Genomic DNA, 21,795 nt, shown 5'->3' on the forward strand with positions numbered 1-21,795 from the left:
TTTTTTTTTTTTTTTTTTTAAATGACCACTGAAAACTCTCTCTGGTCATTTTGTGGGATAGGATGGTGCTGGAACTTGACGTAAGTCCTAAACCTAGTTCCTGAAATGGCTCTTCATGTTGACCCACCCAGCCAAACAGTTTGTTCCTTTATGCCCAGGGGGACAGAGTTGATGGCCGCTCTCTTCATTATCTATTTCTGTCCAGTAAACACAGGACATGCAACATCTCCCGGTCCCTGCGTTGCTAGCTGTCCTATTTGTAATATGAATGGTAAGTCATCTTATCATGAACCAATGATGAAATTCAGCAGGAAACAGAAACCAATTTGAAGACAGGGATTTAATCCAACACTCCTAACTTCCAGAATTGCATTCTAAACACCACACTTTGCCCTTTTTTACCTCTTAACTCCATTATTAATCAGATGAGGGGAGGCAAGCTTTCCTTTTAAAATAGATTCTAGCTGAATTTTTAGAACGATTGATCTAATAAAGATTTTGCCCCATAACAGTTTTACTAACACTTAGGTATGAATGGAGGCAGATTTGGACTGTTATGAAGTCCATTTTCAACCACGTAGTGATTTAATTATACCTTCTTTAAAAAGACTTATAGGCCATTTCAAAGCCATCTTTATATATGCTAGCTTTTACCACATTCATGTTCTGATCAATAGATGTATTTTTTTGTTTCATTAAAAGTTTTAGATTTCACTAAGAGTTTCAGAAAAGATTTTTTTTGTTTTGTTTTGTTTTTTTTGGTCGCCCAGGCTGGAGTGCAGTGGCCAGATCTCAGCTCACTGCAAGCTCTGCCCCCCGGGTTCATGCCATTCTCCTGCCTCAGCCTCCCAAGTAGCTGGGACTACAGGCGCCCGCCACCTCGCCCGGCTAGTTTTTTGTATTTTTTTAGTAGAGACGGGGTTTCACCATGTTAGCCAGGATGGTCTCGATCTCCTGACCTTGTGACCCGCCCGTCTCGGCCTCCCAAAGTGCTGGGATTACAGGCTTGAGCCACCGTGCCCAGCCTCAGAAAAGATTTAAAAAACTCATCCTTCTGTGGTTTTTGGTATTTAGAACGGTCCTTTGCTATAGAGAGGTGTCCCCTACTTAATTTTCCTGTCTATTTTCAAAAGAGCGCAAATCAAATAATGGCTGATTTTTCTAACTACATTTTAAATTCTGAGTCTGACTGAGTTTTTAAAATTCAAAACTCAAAATAACATCTCTTCCTTGCAGTTCTAAACTGGTACCTAGCCAAATTTTTGTTTTGTTTAGTTTTGTTTAGTTTTACTCTTTATGCATCAATAATTCCTATTTATGACTGCAGTAGAACACAACCATCAATATGTTTTGCCTGAAGGGAGAGTGGCTGCTATTAGGTGACTGAAATCATTCAGTTATTAGCTTTATCCTCACAACCTCCCCAGGGCAGGAAATTATATTCCTTTGAAGACATTTGTCTTAGGTCTTTTTCTCTCCCGCCCCGTGGAAAGAAATGCAGTTTCAAGACAAAGAGCATAACTGATTCTCTAAAGAAAATAATTGAGCATTCAATCTTTGATTAGTCTGCCAAAAAAGATAAAATATCTTTGCTAATTTTAATACATGCTACATTGACTCAGTTTTAGATTGTAAATTGTAATCTATACGGCTGCTGAAAAGCAGTGACTGATAGGCGGTGTGGGTTATTTCTTAAAGTCAGTTATGTAGATTAAAATAATAGTCTGAAGTCTAACAAGGGCAGGCCTGGGGAGATGAAGGTATCCACAGTTTAGAGAAGGAATCATTAGTAAACTGATTCTTTTCCACTCTCAGAGTTGATAAATAAATACTTGTTGGTTTGCTCCCATTGAACACTAATCTTAATCAATTTTATGTCTACCAGATGGTACTAAAAATGATGAACGATAATACAGAATAAACACTGGATGTTGTAATACCTTAGAGCAAGAGTTAGCAAAAGCTTAACTGCTTCTTGGTGGAGCAGGAAGGACTGGAGAATAAGATGATGACAAATGTCATCTGGAAGAGGGGATCTTGCTTTCATTGCTTTGTTTTTGGAAATGCTTTTGTAATTAGTCAATTATAAGCCTTATAACTGGATAAACTTGTGAGTGATACAAACTGGGTTTTTAAAAATTATACACTTAAAGACTACTGGGAAATATCAATTTGTCTTAAGCATACAAAGGAAACAATATATGGCTTCCAATGTGCTCACTGGTTTGTTTAAAGCCCAGTGGAGGACAGACAGCTGGTGACAGCTTTTTTATATTCCAGACTTGAGTATCACGCTTAAATGAGGTAGTATTTGCAAAGCGCTTTGCATTGTTCCTGGAATAGAAATGATGGCTATTAATTATTGTTGCTGCCCCCTGTGGGATGATCATATGAATAGATGGCAGCCTGCAAGCCTACGTGCTATGATGGCAGAGGGGCCAGGAAAGGTCCCTGACCCTGCCATTCAAGGTTCACTCTTGGGGCTTTGTGCTCTGTTAAATGTGAATGTTCTTTAGCAGCTATTTATGTCTTGGGATGAATAAGTTTATTAGGTCTTTTCAGAAGAATGGTGTCAAGAGTAGAAAAAAGGAGCACATATAAAGGTCCTGGCAGCTCTGAGGCTGAAAGCAGTGACAACCAAACCTGACCGCCCAGGACTGGCCCTGGTGCCCACGGGTGCACCAGATGCTGCAGGTGCCATCCATCTTGATACTTGTAAATATCTAGGATGTGAAAATCCTGACTTCCAGGGGCATAAAGAGGAGAGCTTTTTTAAAGACTCAGCAACTCCAGCATCAGGGTATATTTAACTTTCTCCTCAGTGGTAGTATAGCAGCCCATGCCTTCCAGATGCTTCCTGCTTTGGCAAATGGGATATACTTTGGGGAAGGCTGGGGAGGGCTTTGATGGAAAGGTGGTTAGCTCTAGGGAAGAATCTTGTTAACTGTACAGAAGCTCCCCTGTGTACTTCTTTTTGAAGCTTACAGATTCAAGAGAGGCCTGATGGGCCTGATGGGAAACATTCTCCGTGTTTCTCATGTTCTGGGCTTTCTGAACCAACTAGTTTCTGCCTGTGCTGCATGTTGGACCACCCATCTCCCTTGATTTTCCACTGACTTCTAAAGGTCTTCCCATTCTTATAGCAAACATTAAAAAAGAACACATTAAGAATGAGTAGGAATCTGGTGGGGGAGGTGAAATAACAGGTTACTTCTTTGGGGGACATGTCCCACAAAGGTTGAATATTCCCTCAGTAACACTACTACCTTTTACTTGGGGTGAAAGTCTCACCATCAAAAGAACTACTTCCAGAACACCATTGTGGGAAGGGTGGGCTGTCTCTGGTCCTTTCTAGCAGCATGCTGACAGTGACAGCTAGTTGACTCTTGGAGAGACCCTGGGAAAGCCTGGCATTGAGGAGATGGTACACAAGGTAGATTTGAAAAAGGATAGAGTGCATGGCTGGTTCCCACCATCTCCGGAGGACTATGCAGGGTAGTGGATGCACTCACAGAGGGACAGAATATTACATGAGGGTCTTGGACCCCAAAGAAAAAGTGAGGAAGTGGGGCTAGATATGAGTACCAAAGGTTTCTTCTTCTTCTTCTTTTTAAGCCTACTTCTCCATTTGCCAGCTTACTATGTCTATAGGCACAGGAGAGAGTGTAATCCTAATGCTAATGTTGACCTTTAGGTTCAAAGACAGTATCTACATACATCAACAAATATCACAAAGCCCATGCATTTTTTTCATCTTTGCTAGCGACGGAATAAATAAAGCATTCTTTTCAAAGCAAACGTATTATACAATATTACATTCTCATGCAGGATTTTATACCATGAAATATATTATTTTATGCAGCAAAATAAATCAAGTCAAGAGTATCTGAATGATAAAGATGGTAAAGGGAAGAGAAAATGTAAGGACAGCAGGGTGAATATAAATGGATGTATGAGAGAAAAAGACCTTTAAGACAAAGAGCTGGCTTCAGCATACTGACCTGATGTGATACTAAATGATCAACTAAGCCCCCTATTGTTTCGATAAGGGTTTGGGAGAATTTAAAATAAAAAAGAAATGTACCAAAGCACATAAAGCATTCTTTATACTCTTCTTACCTAGGAAGGCTGCCATGTTCATAACTTGACTAAACACACAGCTTGCAGGAGGATCATCACCTGCAATGCTTGAAAAAGATGAAATGTTTTATAGTTACTATATCAAAATCTATGATCCTCCTAACTTTTCCTATGGTCCCACAGAACAGAAGAGAATTGCTGGGTTACCTTATATATGGTGCATGCTTCACACCAGGTTTCCTGGATAACAAACAAAAAAAAAAAAACAGAGAAGCTCAGGTTAAAGCACTGTCATTTGTGCAGTTTAACCTTCCTAGTGGGAAAGTTTTTGCTAAATCTATTGATGAACAATGAAATACCCACAGATAAACTTTACCTTTCAGCTGAATTTAATGGTAAAATTTTGTCATCTTCCACAGCTATGAAGTATCTATCAAAAAAGAATAAGTTTATAGAACAAAGAAATTGAAAAAAAGAATCATTTGTTTCCCAGTTTTATTAAACTAACTGCACTAATTCATATTCGCTTTTTCTAACTGAGAAATGTTCTTTTACAATTCTTTACCCATAGCTCATCTAGTTCTTTGAAGCTCAAATGTCATTATTAGTAATATTTCCTTAATTTTCAAAACATCCCCCAAATTGATGGCCATGCTTATAAACTGGAAACTAGAAAACAAGGAAATAGACCTTATAACTTTGAGCAAACTAAAATTAGGGTTCAGTTTCTAACTTCTCAGGAATATGTGTCCTACCTTTCCTAACAAACTTTAAGGAACTAAAATAATTTTCTTAAGGTGAATATTACCTAAAATAAGCAAGCGTGGGAACATTTTGTGGTAAGCCAGGACTTCTGATGTAATGATATTCATTTTATAAACATATCAGACCCAGTCGTGAATAACTTGACTATGAACTGGACTGCAGATGGAATCCACGGCATATTAGCATCAAGTTCGAAAATCTTGTAAATATTTAATTCAAATAACCAGTTTACAAAATGTTCATCACAACAAGAACACATAAACACAAAATAAACTCGTATTCTTCACCACCTGCTTTGCATAATTATTACTCACTCTTGTTACTTACTTTGGTTAACAGAAAATGGGAAAGAAATGAGGACTTCAGCAAGGTTGAATTAGTAAAATATATTATTTTGAAGTATTTATAAATACAGTCATATAGATATGCCATCTACTATTTTTTTCAGGGCAGGGACAGAGTCTTGCTCTGTTGCCCAGTCTGGAGTGCAGTGGCACGATCTCAGCTCACTGCAACCTCTGCCTCCAGGGTTCAAGTGATTCTCATGCCTCAGTCTCCTGAGTAGCTGGGATTACAGGCATGCGCCCGCACGCCTGGCTAATTTCTGTATTTTCAGTAGACACAGGGTTTCGCCGTGTTGGCCAAGCTGGTCTCAAACTCCTGACCTCAAGTGATCTGCCCTCCTTGGCCTCCCAAAGTGCTGGGATTACAGGCATGAGCCATTGTGCCTGGCCGCCATATACTATTAAGGTTTACATTTTTATCTACATTGCACCTGAATCCTTAAATAATGAAATGAGCGAATACTCACACTATCCACAATCCAGCTGAAGTAAACAAAGTAAATACAAGAGGTAGGAACATCCATACGCTGCATTTCTTCCCATCCATGCCTGTACCACTGAAATAAAATAGACATGTATTAATAATTAAGGCAAAACATTTACTTCACTCTTTCAAGACAGAAAGTATAGTCTAACTGAAAAAAAAGTGTGTTTTATGAAACCATGATTCAAATTGGTATCATCATTCCCACCTACTCACGTGGGAAATCCCTGAAACAGTTACCATGGATGATTGTTATCTAGCTTAAATATTCCAGAGTTTTAGTTGAGAACTAATAGAAAATTTATTTAAAAAAAATTTTTTTTTTTTTGTATAGATGGGGTCTAGCTATGTTGCCCAAGCTGGTCTTGAACTCCTGGCCCCAAGTGATCCTCCTACCTCGGCCTTCCAAAGCCTCACAGGCATGAGCCTCAGTGCCTGGCCAGAAAATTTTTCATAAAAACATTTATCCTTGTATAAGTATTGACACATTTAAGAAAAGACAAAAGAGTTTGGGTTAGGTTAGGACTTTTGCTAGAAGAGCTAAGTACCAAAGATATACTTCAACCTACTTTCGGTGCTAATATTAACATTTATGTATTTATGGATCTGACATGTACATAAATCTATAGGCTGGCAGACGAAGGTGTTAAAAACAAATGGTTACTAAATAAATCAGCACTTATCAGGAGGAAATGACAAATGCTTTGCAAATCTGAACTTTTCTCATGACATGTTATTGAGCAGCAATCTCAGGAGACTAAAGATGAATGCTCTGTAAAACAATGCATTGTGTATAACTTTAAATTAGTGCTAATAAACACAATGAAAAAATACATATGTCTGGCGTTTTGGATGTTACAAAAATATATAAATAAAAAATCCCCCCCACACAAATGAAGTGAAAACTAGAAGCTCCAGAAGTGTCTATGAAAAATTATCAGTATTAAACATAAAGAAATAACTATCACTTTATGTCTTAACTGCCAGACAAAATCTATCTGAGACACTGGATGCCAACATACTCCTTATGGCAAAAACACCTGTTCTAAGAAAATTAAGTGCCCTAGTAACTTACACTGGGGACCTGACAATCAGAAGAATAATGTGATTAAATGGCACCTCTAGGGAGATATCAATGCTCTTATTTTGAGTTTTACAGTTAAAACAAGTTTTTTACAATTTTTTACAATTTTTTTACAAGTTTTTGCAGTTAAAGCAAGTTTGTTTACTGGGTTTGAACCAGCACTGCCCGATTTGTGAATACCTCCGAGACAACTGCTTTCATATGCTGGGACTCCCTGGACCCTCCAAGTGTTGAGACAAGAGAGGGAACATGATGGTCACTTCAGGATGGCAAAACAATCCCTTCTGCAACATCTCAGGAGGTCTCAGTTCCCTGAACTGGTCTACCTGATTACGTAGATCTTTCGGACTAGGAGACAGACACTGGGCCTACTAAAGTGTCTTTCAACAGTTGTGCCTTAGTCTAAACACATATCTGGGCAGTGGTGTTAAATAAATTACAGAATCTAGGAGTTGAAAGACATTAGAGCCACTTTCAATAATTTAATTTGCAACGAATCTAATCCAATACAATCCAACTCAAAATTATTGACACCCTACCTGTGCCAGGTACTATACCAGGTGGTGGAAATACTGAGGCGAGGTCTAATGAATATGACTATTTATACGTAACATTCTATGCAATATATAAAAACTATTGTATGAATTAGTGGTCCATGGCTGTCTAGTTTATATAATATGGAAGAAGAGTGAACATTTTAAGCATACACAACATTGCTAGTCAGTCTCTATTCATTTATTTATGTCCAAAAAGTTGTGGGCTCATAATAAAGCTCTCCATTATGCTAACAAAAATAATTCCATAAGTAGTCAAATGTAGAGGGAGCACAGAAAATAAGAGTGATGGTTGAGTATGTAAACCAATTATTCTAGGTCTGCCACTGAAATAGGGCCCTCTAATAGGATAAGTACAGCCGAGATGCTTAGGAGATCTGGTTCCCAACCTCGGCTTTTCCAATAACTGACTAATCGGGTCTGGGTCGTTACTTAAATCTGTAACACCATTTTCTTATGGTTTTACAGAATCTAGGAGCTGAAATGTCTTTCAGCTCCTAGATTGTGAGATTCAACTAAATGAACACTATTGAATGCAAAGAGAGGGAGAAGGACATCAAGGACAGAGTGGCAGTAAGTACCTTGGAGGTTAAGCCAAGTCTGGTATTTTATACCTTTGCAAAAACAGAATGATCCAATGTACTCAAAATTATCAGCCCCGGAGAAAATGTTAACTATCGTTACAACAGATTGGTGAATAAATCAGAATGACAACTTACTAATGTACAATGAGAGGCACAACTGTCAAATGGACAAATACTCATGCTGGCTCCCCTTTTAGGAATGTCTGTGTGGGAAATTGAAACTTTCAACCAGGGAGGTAGAGTGAAGAGGGTTAACAAGATAATTCTAAGACCATGGCATCAAGCTACAATAGCTTTATATACTAATCTCCTGGCCCGAGGTACTGGGATGTCCCATTTAGCCACTGATTCTCATTTACCTGCACTTGTCAGCTGATATTGTGACTAAAGAATTTGCAATAGAGAAATGACTCTGATGTGCTCTCTGCTCCAGGTACTGGGGAAGGATTCCAGGAGGTTCCTGGAGATGAATGTTTAATTTGGTTTAGTTTCACAGCAGTCTGAGCTGCCTTGGCTTGACAAGTTCAGATACTTGACTGAAAGTACCTTTTTGCAAAGGATAAACAATCTATTAAATTAACTCTCTCTCTCTTTTTATTTTTTTTGAGACACGATCTCGCTTTGTCACCCAGGTTGGATGGGGTGCAGTGACGCGATCACAGCTCACTGCTGCCTCAACCTCCTGGGCTCAAGCGATCCTCCCACCTCAGCCCCCAAGTAGCTGGGACTACAGCTGCATGCCACCACACCTGGCTAATTTTTTGTATTTTTTGTAGAGACAAGGTTTCACTATGTTGCCCAAGCTAGTCTGGAACTCCTGAGCTCAAGTGATCCACCCATGTGAGCCACTGCCCATGGCCAACTTAACTCTGTTAACTTTGCCTTACTGCTGCCTGAGAATTAAAGTTAAAAGTAGGAGATGGATCTTTTTCTTGCATCCTTCCAGACACCATGAAAATAAACTGATCCATTGCTTCTAGTCACATTAGAAAGTGTCACCCAAACTTTACTTATATTTCCTAGCAAGAATAAGTTCCACTCTTTCCCTGAGCTAAATCAACCAGTTTCCTTCCAGCTAGAAGAGTACATTTTCCCCTCGCCTCTTAAAGGAAAGAGGGGGAGAAGAATGGAATAGTCCATACTCCTAAAATAGTTTTATCTTTGCATTCATTTTTATTTTTATTTTTTAAATTTTCTTTATTTTATTTTATTTTATTTTATTGTTTTGAGAAGGAGTCTCACTCTGTTGCCCAGGCTGGAGCGTGGTGGCACAATCTTGGCTCACTGCAACCTCCACCTCCCAGGTTCAAGCGCTTCTCCTGCTTCAGCCTCCTGAGTAGCTGGGACCACAGGCACCCCGTCACCACGCCCCTGCTAATTTTTGTATTTTTAGTAGAGACAAGGCCTCACCATATTGATCAAGCTGGTCTCGAACTCCTGACTTCGTGATCCGCCCATTGCAGGCTCCCAAAGTGCTGGGATTACAGGTGTGAGCCACTGCACCTGGCCAGCATTTTTTTTTTTTTTTTTAAAGAGATGGCATCTCACTATGTTGTCCAGGCTGAACTCAAACTCTTGGGCTCAAGAGATCCTCCCACTTCAGCCTCCCTAGTAGCTGGGACTACAGGCATGCACCACCACACCTGGTTTGTTGTATCTTTACATTCTGAATTATACTTTTTTTTTTTTTTTTGAGATGGGGTCTCACTCTGTTGCCCAGGCTGGAATGCAGGGGTTCAATCTCGGCTCACTGCAACCTCCGTCTCCTGGGTTCAAGTGGTTCTCCCACCTCAGCCCCCTAAGGAGCTGGGATTACAGGCACCCGCCACCACACCCGGCTAATTTTTGTATTTTTAGTAGAGATGGGGTTTCACCACGTTGGCCAGGCTGGTCTCGAACTCCTGACTTCAGGTGATCAGCCCTCCTTGGCCTCCCAAAGTGCTGGGATTATAGATGTAAGCCAATGCGCCTGGCCCATACTTCTTTTATATTCTACATAATATTTACTCTATTTATATTAATCTTCTAATAATACTTCACAGTAAAAAAATTAAAGGTAATTCTTCCTATGTCCTAAATGGTTAATTATATCTAGGACAACGTCACCTCATGAGCTTCTAAAAAGTGGAGGAAAAAAGCCAGAATTGCATAAACTTTCTTGAAAGGGTTCTGGCATTTAGATTTGCTTTGGAAGACTCTCCTCTGAATGGTATCATTTATCCAAATGATTTGCAAAGCTGTCATCCAGATGGCCAAATCTTCCTAGAGAGCCAATACTGCAAACTCTCTGTATATTTCTGTCGCATGTTCTTTTCTTCCAATAAATGTCATTCCCTAAGTCTGAGTTCTCTTCACTCTCTTTTACTCAATCTGTGGTGTGAGTGAGACTGCACAGTGGGGCTCCTGAACACTATGAGTCAGATGATGAAAATTCCCACCTTCTATGCTCGTTTTGTGACCTGACATCCCTGCAGTTCTCTTTGTTCCTCTGAGAGAAAATGACCTGTAGCATGAGGTCTTCAGAGACTCCCACTGTTGACATTTTTGTTGCTCTGGAAGTCTTCAAGCTGCAAATATCTGAGAGAACACCTGGCCACTTGAAAGTGTACGATTTTGTGGAATTGAACAGAGTGTTACTATAAGCCCATATTAATTTATTATTTAAGACTCTAACTCCTTTCGTTGGTTTGAAAAGGGGGTGTTTATAAAGTCAAAGTCATGGCCAGGTGGGGTGGCTCATGCCTGAAATCCCAGTGCTTTGAGAGGCTGAGGTGGGCAAATCATCTGAGGTCAGGAATTCGAGACCAACCTGGCCAACATGATGAAACCCATCTCTAGTAAAAATACAAAAATTAGCGGGGTGTGGTGGCATGTACCTGTAGTCCCAACTATGCGGGAGGCTAAGGCAAGAGAATCGCTTGAGCCCAGGAGGCAGAGGTTGCAGTGAGCTGAGATTGCTCTACTGCACTCCAGCCTGGGTGACAGAGTGAGACTCTTTCTCAAAAAATAAACAAATAAATAAATAAAAAGTCAAAGTCATATGATTATTCATACTTTTATCATCAAATTCAAAACAGATAGTTTGTACATTATTAGCTACTGAAGCTACGGAGTGAAAGAACATAGCATACTGTCACCCATGCTAATCCTTGAAGACAAACTTTCTATTTTTTCAAGCCGCAAATGGAAATGGAAGCTACAAATGGAAAAGCAAAGCCCAATCTTCATTTACAGCTTTAAAAACTTTATTAGGGCCGGGCGCAGTGGCTCATGCTTGCAAACCCAACACTTTGGGAGGCCAAGGCCAGCGGATCATGGGGTCAGGAGGTCGAGACCATCCTGGCTAACATGGTGAAACCCCATCTCTACTAACAATACAAAAAAATTAGCCGGGCGTGGTGGCGCACGCCTGTAGTCCCAGCTACTTGGGAGGCTGAGGCAGAAGAATCGCTTGAACCTGGGAGGTGGAGGTTGCAGTGAGCTGAGATCACACCACTGCACTCCAGTCTGGGGGACAAAGCAAGATTCTATCTCGACAACAAAAAACAAAAAACAAAAAAACAACTTGATTAGTGAGAACCAGTTACAACAATGACTGTGAAGTGTCATTGTAGTTTATATTTCCAAGGGCTGGAAAGGACTTGCTTATTATAAACAGAAGGACTTTGTCCTGCCTGGGGCAATGGAGAGAGGCAGCTATAGTTCACAGACTCTGGAGCCAGGCTACCAGGGCTTGGAATCCAGCTCTGCCTCTTACTAGTTTTGTGTCCTTGGTTAAGTCTTCTCTGTGCCTCAGTTTCTTCATCAGCAAAGTGGAAATAATAATGGTATCTACCTTATAGGGTTTTTATGAGGATCGAAAATATGTTTAAAGCACTCAGAACTGTGGCTGGCATACAATAAATGTTAGCCAGCATTTCAATAAATGTTAACTGTATGATGCTGAAAGTGCTGTTGGGGGTCTTTGGTTCTCTTTTTTTGTCTTGTAATTTATCAGGAAATGAGCTCCCTGCTACAGTAATTTTTCATTCTGCTCTCAGGGCCAACTGGAATGAAGCAGAAATGATGAACGAGTCGCCCATCATGACCATGACTGTCACAGTGTACATGAACCAAGAGCATCCTTGGTTTGTTTTTTAACCACCTGTAAATTTTATTTTTCTTTTGTGTCATGGGCAAGTGTGAAGGGCTTGTATTATCTTATCATTCATTTGTATTTATAAGGGGTAATGATGAGGACTGTTTCTTTTGTTTTTCCCCTAAAATGTTTGCAGGCTCTCGGATATAAATCAGCCTGGGGAGATATGCAATACAACCAACGAATGTCACACTTGTTCTGCTAACAATTAAAATTTTGTTTTCACTGAATCCTAAGTTTGGGAAGGCATAATAGTCAGGTGACCTGGTGTCACCTTAAGAGTATATGACTTCCCTCCATCCACAGATATAAACAATATTATTCAATTAATGAGGTCAATCCCCCTGTTCCCACAACATTTTTCATAAGTGCTGGCAAGAAACAACATGTAGTAAAGGATTTCTATTAAACATTACCATTCCCAAAAGAATATGATGATTCCTAAGTAGAACCAATGGCAACTAGTTTTTCTCCAATGCTGTCTTGATTTCTAAAAGCAATCACCTTCATTCAACTGACAGATGACTATAGGGATCCTTTCATGCCAGCGACCTAAGGATTCTTTTTCTCAGAAATCAATGGAACACATTGTCCCAACACTATTTTTTTTTTTTTTTTTTTGAGATAGGGTCTCTCTCTGTCACTCAGGCTGGAATGCAGTGGCATGATCATGGCTCACTGCAGCCTCAATCTCCCCAGGCTCAGGTGATCCTCCCACTTCAGCTTCCTAAGTAGCTGGGACAAAAGGCACGTGCCACTATGCCCAGTTAATTTTTGTAGATGTTGTTGCTATTCCTTTTTGTTTGTTAGTTTTCCTTCTAACAGTCAGGCCCCTCTGCTGTAGGTCTGTTGGAGTTTGTTGGAGGTTCACTCCAGACCCTGTTTGCCTGGGTATTACCAGTGGAGGCTGCAGAACAGCAAAGATTGCTGCCTGTTCCTTCCTCTGGAAGCTTTGTCCCAGAGGGGCACCCACCAGATGTCAACCAGAGCTCTCCTGTATGAGGTGTCTGTCGACCCCTGCTGGGAAGTGTCTCCCCATCAGGAGGCATGGGGGTCAAGGACCCACTTAAGGAGGCAGTCAGTCCCTTAGCAGAGCTTGAGCACTGTGCCAGGAGATCTGCTTCTCTCTTCAGAGCCGGCAGGCAGGAACATTTAAGTCTGCTGAAGCTGCACCCACAGCTGCCCTTTCCTCAAGGTGCCCTTCCCAGGGAGATGGGAGTTTTATCCATAAGCCCCTAACTGGGGCTGCTGCCTTTCTTTCAGAGATGCCCTGCCCAGAGAGCACTTTTTGTTTTTTGATAATAGCTATCCTAATGGGTGAGGTGGTACTTCATCTTTTTTGAAATGGCTTTTTAAACTTCTAAAAGAGAGATTCACAGCCGAATTCTACCAGAGGTACAAAGAGGAGCTGGTACCCTTCCTTCTGAAACTATTCCAAACAATATAAAAAGATGGACTCTTTCCTAACTCATTTGATGAGGCCAGCATCATCCTGATACCAAAACCTGGCAGAGACACAACAAAAAAAAGAAAATTTCAGGCCAATATCCCTGATGAACATCAATGCAAAAATCCTCAATAAAATACTGGGAAACCAAATCCAGCAGCACATCAAAAAGCTTATCCACCATGATCAAGTCAGCTTCATCCCTAGGATGCAAGGCTGGTTCAACTTACACAAATCAACAAGCATTATCCATCACATAAACAGGACCAATGGCAAAAACCACATGATTTTCTCAATAGATGCAGAAAAAGGCTTCAGTAAAATTCAACACCTCTTCATGCTAAAAACTCTCAATAAACTAGGTATTGATGGAACGTATCTCAAAATAATAAGAGCTATTTATGACAAACCCACAGCCAATATCATACTGAATGGGCAAAAGCTGGAAGCATTCCCTTTGAAAACCTGCATAAGACAAGGATGCCCACTCTCACCACTCCTATTTAACATAGTATTGGAAGTTCTTGCCAGGGCAATCAGGCAAGAGAAAGAAATAAAGGGTATTCAAATAGGAAGAGAGGAAGTCAAATTGTCTCTGTTTGCAGATGACATGATTGTATATTTAGAAAACCCCATCGTCTTAGCCCAAAATCTCCTTAAGCTGATAAACAACTTCAGCAAAGTCTCAGGACACAAAATAAATGTGCAAAAATCACAAGCTTTCCTATACACCAATAATAGACAAACAGAGAGCCAAATAATGAGTGAACTCCCATTCACAACTACTACAAAGAGAATAAAATACCTAGGAATACAACTTACAAGGGATGTAAAGGACCTCTTCAAGGAGAACTACAAGCCACTGCTCAAGGAAATAAGACAGGACACAAACAAATGGAAAACCATTCCATGCTCATGGATAGGAAGAATCAGTATCATGAAAATGGCCATACTGCCCAAAGTAATTTACAGATTCAATACTATCTCCATCAAGCTACCATTGACTTTCTTCACAGAATTAGAAAAAACTAGTTTAAATTTCATATGGAACCCAAAAAGAGCCCGTATAGCCAAGACAATCCTAAGCAAAAAGAACAAAGCTGGAGGTATCACACGGATGTGACTTCAAACTATGCTACAAGGCTACAGTAACCAAAACAGCATGGTACTAGTACCAAAATAGATATACAGACTAATGGAACAGAACAGAGGTCTCAGAAATAATGCCATACATCTACAACCATCTGATCTTTGACAAACCTGACAAAAGCAAGAAATGGGGAAAGGATTCCCTATTTAATTTTATTATTTAAAAAATTAAATTATTATTTAATTAGCTGTGTTAGCAAAACTGGCTAGCTATATGCAAAAAACTGAAACTGTACCCCTTCCTTACACCTTATACAAAAATTAACTCAAGATGGATTAAAGACTTAAATATAAGACCTAAAACCATAAAAACCCTAGAAAAAAACCTAGGCAATACCATTCAGGACATAGGCATGGGCAAAGACTCCATGACTAAAACACCAAAAGCAATGGTAACCAAAGCCAAAACTGACAAATAGGATCTAATTAAACTAAAGAGTTTCTGCACAGTAAAAGAAACTATCATCAGAGTGAACAAGCAACCTATACAATGGGAGAAAATTTTTGCAATCTCTCCATCTGACAAAGGGCTAATATCCAGAATCTACAAGGAACTTAAACAAATCTACAAGAAAAAAGCAAATAACCCCATCAAAAAGTGGGCGAAGGACATGAACAGGCACTTCTCAAAAGAAGACATTTATGGAGCCAACAAACATGAAAAAAGCTCAGTATCACTGGTCATTAAAGACATGCAAATCAAAGCCACAATGAGATACCATCTCATGCCAGTTACAATGGCAATCATTAAGAAGTCAGGAAACAACAGATGCTGGAGAGGATGTGGAGAAATAGGAATGCTTTTACATTGCTGGTGGGAGTGTAAATTAGTGCAACCATTGTGGAAGACAGTGTGATGATTCCTCAAGGATCTAGAACCAGAAATACCATTTGACCCAGCAGTCTTATCACTGGGTATATACCCAAAGGATTATAAATCATTCTACTAGGAAGACAAATGCACACATATGTTTGTTGTAGCACTATTCACAATAGCAAAATCTTGGAACCAACTCAAATGCCCATCAATGATAGACTGGATAAAGAAAATGTGGCACATATACACCATGGAATACTATGCAGCTATAAAAAAGGATGAGTTCAAGTCCTTTGCAGGGACATGGATGAAGCTGGAAACCGTCATTCTCAGCAAACTAACACAGGAACAGAAAATCAAACACCACATGTTCTCACTTATAAGTGGGATTTGAACAATGAGAACACATGGACACCTTGAGGGGAACATCACACACTGGGGCCTTTAAGGGGGTGAGGGGCTAGGAGGAAGCATTAGGAGAAATACCTAATGTAGATGACGGGTTGATGGGTGCAGCAAACCACCATAACACGTGTATACCTATGTAACAAACCTGAACGTTCTGCACATGTACCCCAGAACTTAAAGTATAATTAAAAAAAAGAAAGGAAAAAAAAGTAACAAGTGTTGGCAAGGATGTGGAGAGATTAGAACCCTTGTGCATTGTGGCTGGGAATGCAAAATGTTACAGCTGCTGGAAAATGGTATGGCAGTTCCTCAAAAAATTAAAAATGGAATGACCATGTGATCCATAAATTTTACTTCTGTGTATATAACCATACAAATTGGAAGCAGGGACTTGAACAGATATTTGCATACCCATGTTTATAGCACCATTATTCACAATAGCTAAAAGGTGGAAAACAAGTGTTCATCAACTGATGAAGGGGTGAATAAAATGTGGTCTAGACATACAATGGAATATTATTCAGACTTACAAAGGAAGGAAATTCCGATACATGCTGAATTATGGATTAACTTTGAAGTCATTGTGCCAAGTGAAATAAGCCAGACACAAAAGTAGTGAAATTCACAGAATTAGCAGTGAAATTCACAGACGCAAAAGTGGAATGTTGGCTGTCAGGGAATGGGGGAAAAGTGGGAATGAGGAGTTATTGTTTAATGGGTATGGAGTTTCAGTTTTGCACTGAACTGCACGCTTAAACATCATAAATTTAATGTCATGATAATTTACCACAGTTTAAAAAAAAGACAGTCATAAGGAAAATGTGTGACTAAAATCTGGTGTGTACCAACAAAATCTGTTGACCTTAAAAAAAAAAAAAACCTGTCACCTGACCTAACTTGGAAAGCAGGCTACATTTCTATTGAGCCTCTACCCAGACTGATTTGCAAAGACAGATACAAAAGAAGAGGAAGAGTTTAGAAATTTGGTGTCTTGAAGGACTGGAAAAGCCAATAACTTCTATACCTCAAACAGCAAGAGATTGGAGATGAAAATAAGGGTTCTGCCTTCCCTCCCAAGTCTGCCGTCTCAGAGCGCTCCATATAGCTGCCGCTACATTGTGAGAGGAAAACATGGAGGGCAAGGAAGCAAAGAAAAAAGCAGGCAGATAGCCCAAGTCTTGGAAAGAAGGTTGGGAGAGAAGGCTGGCATGTGAACTGGCTAGAAGTTCTGAGTACCTGAACTGCATTAGCAAAGGGACCATAGCCAAGCCAGTAAAACGACTGTTGCACTCTCAAACTTCCAAATTGGCACCAGCAGGCAGTGGGCTGCAAAAGCTGAACAGCCACCAAGGAGGGGATAACCCCAGCACCCACTTTAGATTTGGTGAAGGAGGAAACTGAACACAGAGAAGCCCCTTCCCCAAGGGCAAGGCCAAGGGACACCAAGAGCATGAGCAAGGGCTCTCCTGAAGAGCAGTACCAGAATCTAGTCAGGGCATCTCCTCTTCCGCCGGGGCAGGGGCCTTCCCATTGCCTGCCACAGGATCCCAGCCCTGCTATGGACCAGGGGCTGCTGTGTGCATTTCCTCCTCCTCTTTTTCCAGCGGGAGTTTTAATTATGTTTTCTCTGCTCGTGGTTTATTGAGTGTGAGTATGAGTGCAGAAGTGGGGAGATAACTTGCTTTTTATTTTATTTATTTATTTATTTATTTTGAGACGGAGTCTTGCTCTGTCGCCCAGGCTGGAGTGCAGTGGCGCGATCTCGGCTCACTGCAAGCTCCGCCTCCCGGGTTCACGCCATTCTCCTGCCTCAGCCTCCCGAGTAGCTGGGACTACAGGCACCCGCCACCTCGCCCGGGTAGTTTTTTGTATTTTTTAGTAGAGACGGGGTTTCACTGTGTTAGCCAGGATGCTCTCGATCTCCTGACCTCGTGATCCGCCCGTCTCGGCCTCCCAAAGTGCTGGGATTACAGGCTTGAGCCACCGTGCCTGGCCGATAACTTGCTTTTTAGTTCCCAGGTTGCAAGACCATCAGGAACCATGCTGGAACGTAATGGAAATGATTCATATGTTACCCAGTGACCATGGACTTTCAGGCAGTGCATTCACTGGATGGGGCTTTGGTTTGTCTCCCTTGGGATGAAGCAAGTGTGTTCTGTGTGTAGAAATTGGGGCGTTCACTAATTCTTGGTGGTCAGAGGCACTGATTCCAGCAAAGAGGGCCAGCTGACTATGAACACCCATTCTTCTCTTCTTCCACTGTGTCAGAAGAATAGCTAGGCACATGGCTGCCTGGCTACATGACTCTCCCCATTTTCCTCTGCACTGTGAAGTAGCCACTGAATTAATTCTTGCCAATGGAATGTCAGCCTGCCTGGCACGTACTCATTTCCTATGAACTGGGACATGATGACCAAAAGACAGGAGCTATGCTGCAGATAGCCTGGCTATCATGAGCCCCTTCTCCCCTCAGTGATATGAAATAGCCACCATGGACTGTTATGTGAAAAAAAAAATTCATTTTTAAGCCACATTATTGTTGCCTTATTGTTGTTATAGCAGCTGAATCTTTCACTCCAGCTAATATATTCAGATACTCTGTTAATTGAAGCCCAAACACCTTACCTGATGTTTCACCCTATTCTCTATAAAAAGGACAAAGTCACTCTGTTCATCAGCTACTTGAGAGGTATATTGATTCTGAGGTGACACTAACTTAACAGAACCCTACTCTGGTGAATCCACTGATTCCCAGGAGTTCCAAGTGACTGGGTGGTTCCCCTCAGCACAGGGAGGAAGTAAGGCCAGGGAATGGGTTCCTCACTTAGCAGTAGCCCATCTTTGACATATACAATTTTTAGAAAGGTTTTATAAATATGCACACATACATTTTCCTTAAATATTTCACTGTATTTTACTCAGCACAGTCCCCTGAGAAGTATAGGAATGTATAGGTAACATGACTAATTTCATTTTATAGATGACAGTGAGGTGATTACTCCCAATATGACTGACTCAGCAGTTCTAAAGAAATCTCTTGGCCGGGTGCAGTGGCTCACGCTTGTAATCCCAGTACTTTGGGAGGCCGAGGTGGGCAGATCACAAGGTCAGGAGATGGAGACCAGCCTGGCTAACATGGTGAAACCCCGTCTCTACTAAAAATATAAAAAAGTAGCTGGGTGTGGTGGCAGGTGCCTGTAATCCCAGCTACTTGGGAGGCTGAGGCGGGAGAATCGCTTGAACCCAGGAGGCGGAGGATGCAGTGAGCTGAGATCGTGCCACTGCACTCCAGCCTGGGAAACAGAGCGAGACTCTGTCTCAAAAGAAAAAAAAAAGAATCTCTTCTAGTCCTTCAGCCATATGCAGTGATTTCATGTGCCTTCCTATCCCTAAGGCAAAAACAAACAAACCAAAAAACCAAATCTGTAGGGCAGCCTGACCACAAGCTAACTGAAAATGAGATCCTTGTGCCTGGAAGCCCCTGGTCTACAGCTTTGAAATAGCATCACAGCAACCCTCTTTCTGGCCCATAGTCACAGCTCCAAGTGCCAAAACAAACAGTGAGCCTTCACAATGCTGGCTCTCCTTGCTAGGCTCTGACATCAACACCTCAGGCCTGGTTCAGCGAAGAGAAACAACCAAACATGAAGCAAACCAGAGCACAACAAGAAATGCACCACCCAGATCCCCAGAGGACACACAGGCCCAGAAAGCTCAAGAGATGGGAACCTGAGAGGCAAATTCAGGTTGAATCTTATGTGGCTAATGGTAGAACACAAAGACTGAGAAATGCCAGGCGAATGCATTTGACCATCAAGCCCCAAACACTAAACTCGGACCTCCTCAAACAAACTGGCAGCTGCTCAGTGGATGTGTTACACCAGGGTGATAGTCAAAATGATAATTCTTCCATGCTCCATTCTAATGGGAATTCAGAACAGAGCAGGAACCATGAGCACACAGCCTGGATCCAAAATCTCTGGTTTCAAATCCAGGCTCCGCCACTTAGTAGCTGGGTGATGCTGCACAAACTGCTTAAACTTCTTTAAGCCTCAATTTTTTCATCTATAAAATGGGGATCATAAAAGTACCTATTTCCTAGGGCCGCGGTGAAGATTAAGGGAGTGAACATACATGAGGCTATTTGATAAGCACATGGCAAGCATTCAATAATTGGAAGCTATGATTGTTATAAATGGTTGTCTCAGTACCACTGATGCCCATCCCACTTGTGGTCCAGGAAAAGAAGGTAAAACTGCAGATCTAGTCCAGCTGAAAAATGACTGCTTAGGAACTCAGTGAGAAACCTGACAGAGCATGTAGAATATGCTTTTAATGTCCTCTAGGTGAAGTAGAAGGAACAAATCCTTCAAATAGTCTCTTAGAAATTACGCCGATGACTTCTTTGGAAGGACAAAACACACGTGAAATATACCAGATCATAGGTTTCTTGTTGGAGTTCACACCGATGATGGGGAAGGTTGTACATCATCCTGCATTCTTCCTATGGCCAGAAGAACTAATCAACAACTCAGAACCCGAACTCCCCAGAATGTTTAGGACCACTACATCACCAGAATGAAAAACAGTGAGACCAGGGACTTGTAAAATGCAGTTAACTGCCTGATGCCTGTCCTTCCAAAGCCTGTTGGTGTTCCACACACCTCGTGAAAGGTGACTCAATGCAGTTTCTCACTTCATACAGTGCCCTGTACAAAAACCGACCTGGAACAGACCTTGTAAATGATCAACCTTCTCTATCTTCCTCAAATCCTCTCTCATTTCCCACCAATGATAACATTTCATGTTTATTTTAAGCACTTAAAAGGTTACAGGATATGAATAAGAGTGTGTCCTCAGAAACAGGAGCAAAATCAGGAAGATCATTGTGATGGTTAATTTTAGGTGTCAGCTTGATTAGGCTAAAGAATGCCCAGGTATCTGGTAAAACATTATTCCTGAGCGTGCTTGTCAGGACGTTTCTGGAAGAAATCAGCGTTTGAATCAGTAGACTGAGTAAAGAAAACTCACCCTTATCAACGTGGGAAGGCATCACCCAATCCATTGAGGGCCCCAATAGAACAAACAGGCAGAGGAGGGATGAATTCTCTCTTTTCTTGCGCTGGAACACCCATCTTCTACTGCCTTTGGACATCAGAACTCCAGTCTCTGCCTTGGGACCGCAGACACATACCTGCACATCTCCCAGGCTCTGAGGCCTTCAGCGTCGGACTGACAGTTACATCATCGGCTCCCCTTGCTCTCAAGCCTTCAGACTTGGACTGGATTGTAACACCAGCTTTATGGGGTCTCCAGCTTGCAGATGGCACATCATAGGACTTCTGACCTCCATAATTGCCTAAGCCAATTCTCATAATAAATCTCCTTTTAAATATCTCCATATATCCTATTGGTTCTGTTTCTCTGGAAAACTCTGACTATACAGTCATCAGCAAAAGTGGCTCCATAGTTAACCAAGAAAATGAAGCAACCAAGAAAATGAAGCATGTAGAGCAATAACATATTCTAACAACAACTTGCAAGTGCACTGCTAAGAGGACTGACATGTTTCCCAACTCTCCTTACAGAGACTAGCAAATATTCTCAGAAAGTAGTGACCGGGCTGGGCGTGGTAGCTCATGTCCATAATCCCAGCACTTTGGGAGGCCGAGGCGGGTGAATCATCTGAGGTCAGGAGTTGGAGACCAACCTGGCCAACATGGTGAAACTCCATCTCTACTAAAACTATAAAACTTAGGCAGGTGTATTGGTGGGCACCTGTAATCCCAGCTCCTGGGGAGACTGAGGTAGGAGAACTGCTTGACCCCGGGAGGTGGAGCTTGCAGTGGACCGAGATCACGCAACTGCACTCCTGCCTGGATGACAGAGTGAGACTCCATCTCAAAAAAAAAAAAAAGAAAGTAGTGACCGGCATGAGCTG

The 21,795-nt window shown here is 41.3% G+C and overlaps 1 protein-coding gene across 1 annotated transcript in view; it reads right to left on the bottom strand.

Moving 5' to 3' along the window:
- The window catches only part of TMEM150C (transmembrane protein 150C), an 83,003-nt gene that overhangs the window by 16,313 nt on the left and 44,895 nt on the right, over positions 1 to 21,795 (bottom strand). The window contains exons 2-5 of the mRNA XM_011966567.1: positions 5,657 to 5,746; positions 4,457 to 4,510; positions 4,288 to 4,320; positions 4,120 to 4,187 (exon numbers count right to left, since the gene is read on the bottom strand). Coding sequence (XP_011821957.1) covers positions 4,120 to 4,187; positions 4,288 to 4,320; positions 4,457 to 4,510; positions 5,657 to 5,746 — 245 coding nt within the window. The remainder of the gene's footprint in view (positions 1 to 4,119; positions 4,188 to 4,287; positions 4,321 to 4,456; positions 4,511 to 5,656; positions 5,747 to 21,795) is intronic.

The sequence above is a fragment of the Mandrillus leucophaeus genome, unplaced genomic scaffold (genome assembly GCF_000951045.1).
Source record: "Mandrillus leucophaeus isolate KB7577 unplaced genomic scaffold, Mleu.le_1.0 Scaffold764, whole genome shotgun sequence".
NCBI classification, from domain to species: Eukaryota; Metazoa; Chordata; class Mammalia; order Primates; family Cercopithecidae; genus Mandrillus; species Mandrillus leucophaeus.